This window comes from Cynoglossus semilaevis, chromosome 14 (genome assembly GCF_000523025.1).
Source record: "Cynoglossus semilaevis isolate Cse_v1.0 chromosome 14, Cse_v1.0, whole genome shotgun sequence".
NCBI classification, from domain to species: domain Eukaryota; kingdom Metazoa; phylum Chordata; class Actinopteri; order Pleuronectiformes; family Cynoglossidae; genus Cynoglossus; species Cynoglossus semilaevis.
Window position 1 is genome coordinate 595660 of NC_024320.1, and position 2758 is coordinate 598417.

Below are 2758 nucleotides of genomic sequence, written 5' to 3' on the forward strand. Positions count from 1 at the left end.
TTTTTTTTTTTTTTTTTTTCCTCTCCCAAAGTCAAACTCCAGAGTTATTCATATTTTTTGAATCTTGTCGGCGACCACCACCGGGTTCTCTTTGCGGATCTTGGCGGCGGCTTCGGCTTTGTAATCGTACGGACAGTTGTGTTTGTCGGAGTAACGGTGGATTCCACAGAACAGGTTCCCACAGCGGCAGTCAAAGCCTGGGATCACACAAAGCAGGTCAGTCTAACAAACAACAACGGCCGCTCACACCAAACAGGCTCTGTTGAGTGACTGACGGTTCGATTCCCCTTAGGGCATACGTGTCAAACTCAAGGCCTGGGGGCCAAATGCGGCCCGCCGAGCCATTTTGTGTGGCCCGCGGGAGCTTAAAAAGCATTTAATAAAGGCCATGCAGCAGAGTTTATCAACCTATGAAATTAAAAGGTTTTTTTTTATTACACAGCAATGAATAATATTTGTAGCTTGAATAAATAATAATCAATTGCAGATACATGTATTAGTCTGTTATGGAGGAGCTACATCTATACCAGGATCTATTCTGTTTGTATCAAAGTCTGACTTTTAGTTTAAAATATTGCCAGATTATCGTCAAATAAAGAAAGTAAATGGAAAAATGTTTTTTGAATGAAGTAAATTAGAATTTTTTAATTTTTTCACTGTGTCCTACGGCGGGCTGGTACCAAAGGACCTATGGACTGGTACTGGTCCGTGAACCAGGGGTTGGGACCCCTGATCTATACAATGTTCCATTTAAAACCGGCCCTTCAACAGGAACTGTATTGTTGATGTGGCCCCCGGTGAAAATGAGTTTGACAGCCCTGCCTTAGGGAGTTCAACTGCGGTTTCTCACCTGTGAGTCCGACCTTCTTGCGGCAAATGAAGCAGCGGTTCTTTTTAGGTTTCGGGGCGTCTAAGGTTTTGGACTCTTCACTGCCAGCAGTGGAGGGGGGATGCAGAGAGACGGTGGGCTGACTCACTACTGCAGAGGTAAGAATCCCAGGTAAGAATCAAAACCAAATGAGAACACCAGGCCTGTGGGAACGGTCAGTTTTAATTTTTGTGGTACCGACCTGGTTCTGTCAGATCCACTTGACTCTCCTCACAGGACAGACTCATCTCGGTCAGCTGCTGTGTCACAGAACTGGGTGTCGACATCCCGCTGGGGGGGGGGATAAAAATAAAAATAAATAAATAATAAAAATGTCACTGTTTAGAATATTATACTAAACAGTGACATTTGTCTTTCTTGGACTTTGGATCGGACAGGAAGTAGTTTGACAGTCTACTGAGTTCACTTTTTGACACTGTCTTGTCAGATGTACTGCAGTAACTAGTATTGAGGTTTAATTTGAAATATTCTAATCAAACCTGGCCATGAAAATTGAGAGTGTGAGAGAGAGAGAGAGATGGCCATGATGATTGAGAGTGTGAAAGAGAGAGAGACAGAGAGAAAGAGAGACAGAAAGAGAGAGCGAGAGAGAGAGCGAGAGAGAGAAAATGGTACAGAAAGTCGAGAGCAGTTTGAGCCCCTGTCATGTTGAAGGGTGAGTTGGTTATACAGGAGCTGTTAAAACTCTGTTTATGTTCTGTTGTGGTCAGTGTGGCTGATAATAAAGACCCCAACTTCACTGTCTCTGTTTACCTCTGCTGTGGACAAGCACAAAGTGAAGGGAGTTAGCACTGGAGCTAATGTTAGCTTCAGCCCCGGAGCAGATCACTAAGTCTCCCTTGTATATTTCAACTACGGTCGAGGCGCTGAAGCCGGAAAGAGCTAATGTGTAACAAGAAGTGCGGCCTATATACAGTATGCACAACTGTTTTTTTTCTTTTTAAATTTAGTGGGTGCGACCTATATTTAGGTTTGTTGATTCGACAGGAAATTACAGTAAACATATTTATGTATGTATTTTGTATGTTTACTGTTGCTGATTGTTGGTTGTTGACTGACAGACTGAAATTGTAAGTTGCTTTGGATAAAAGTGTCTGCTAAATGTATTTATAATTGGAATTAATTGGAATTGTAGCTAATGTTAGCTCCGGCGTCTGTACCGGTACTGTTTTAGCTAACATTAGCTCTGATGTCTGTACCAATACTGTTTTAGCAAACGTTAGCTCTGATGTCTGTACCAGGACGGTTTTAGCTAACGTTGGCTCTGATGTCTGTACCAATACTGTTTTAGCAAACGTTAGCTCTGATGTCTGTACCAGGACGGTTTTAGCTAACGTTAGCTCTGTTGTCTGTGCCGGGACAGTTTTAGCTAATGTTAGCTCTGGTGTCTGCACCAGGACTGTTGCAGCCAATGTTAGCTGTGGTCTTCAGTTGATACTGAACTGGAATTGAAAGTGAAAAAGAAGTGAAAAGGAATTACTTGTTATTGTGACACAGCACACCATTGCACACAACCAAATGTGACCTCTGCTTTTAGCCCATCACCAAAGTGAACAGGGGGCATCTTTAATGACCCGAGGAGCAGTAAGTGGGGACGGTGCCATGCTCAGAGCACCTCAGTGGCAACTTGGCAACCGGCCTCAAACCTGAAGCCTTCCGGATCCAAGTCGCTTCCTTAACCACTAAGCCACCACTGCCCGAAGTACTGCAGTGACGAGTAAACTAGTCACACTTGTTCTGTATGTGTCGTGTGTAAAGGTGGAGGAGCTCCTTACCTAAGAGCCTCTGCAGCTACAGCCTCACATGACGAGGCAGCTTCGGTCGCAGCCTCCGCTGCGGCAACGGCGGGGGGGGCGGGCGTGTTTCAGG

General features: G+C 44.5%; 1 protein-coding gene across 1 annotated transcript in view; it reads right to left on the reverse strand.

Annotated features, from left to right (window-relative positions):
- The window catches only part of LOC103389046 (AN1-type zinc finger protein 5-like), a 6336-nt gene continuing 3578 nt past the window's right edge, over nucleotides 1-2758 (reverse strand). The window contains exons 4-7 of the mRNA XM_025061991.1: nucleotides 2665-2738; nucleotides 1071-1159; nucleotides 851-979; nucleotides 1-197 (exon numbers count right to left, since the gene is read on the reverse strand). Of these exons, the coding sequence (XP_024917759.1) occupies nucleotides 49-197; nucleotides 851-979; nucleotides 1071-1159; nucleotides 2665-2738 (441 nt within the window). The 3' untranslated portion in view covers nucleotides 1-48. The remainder of the gene's footprint in view (nucleotides 198-850; nucleotides 980-1070; nucleotides 1160-2664; nucleotides 2739-2758) is intronic.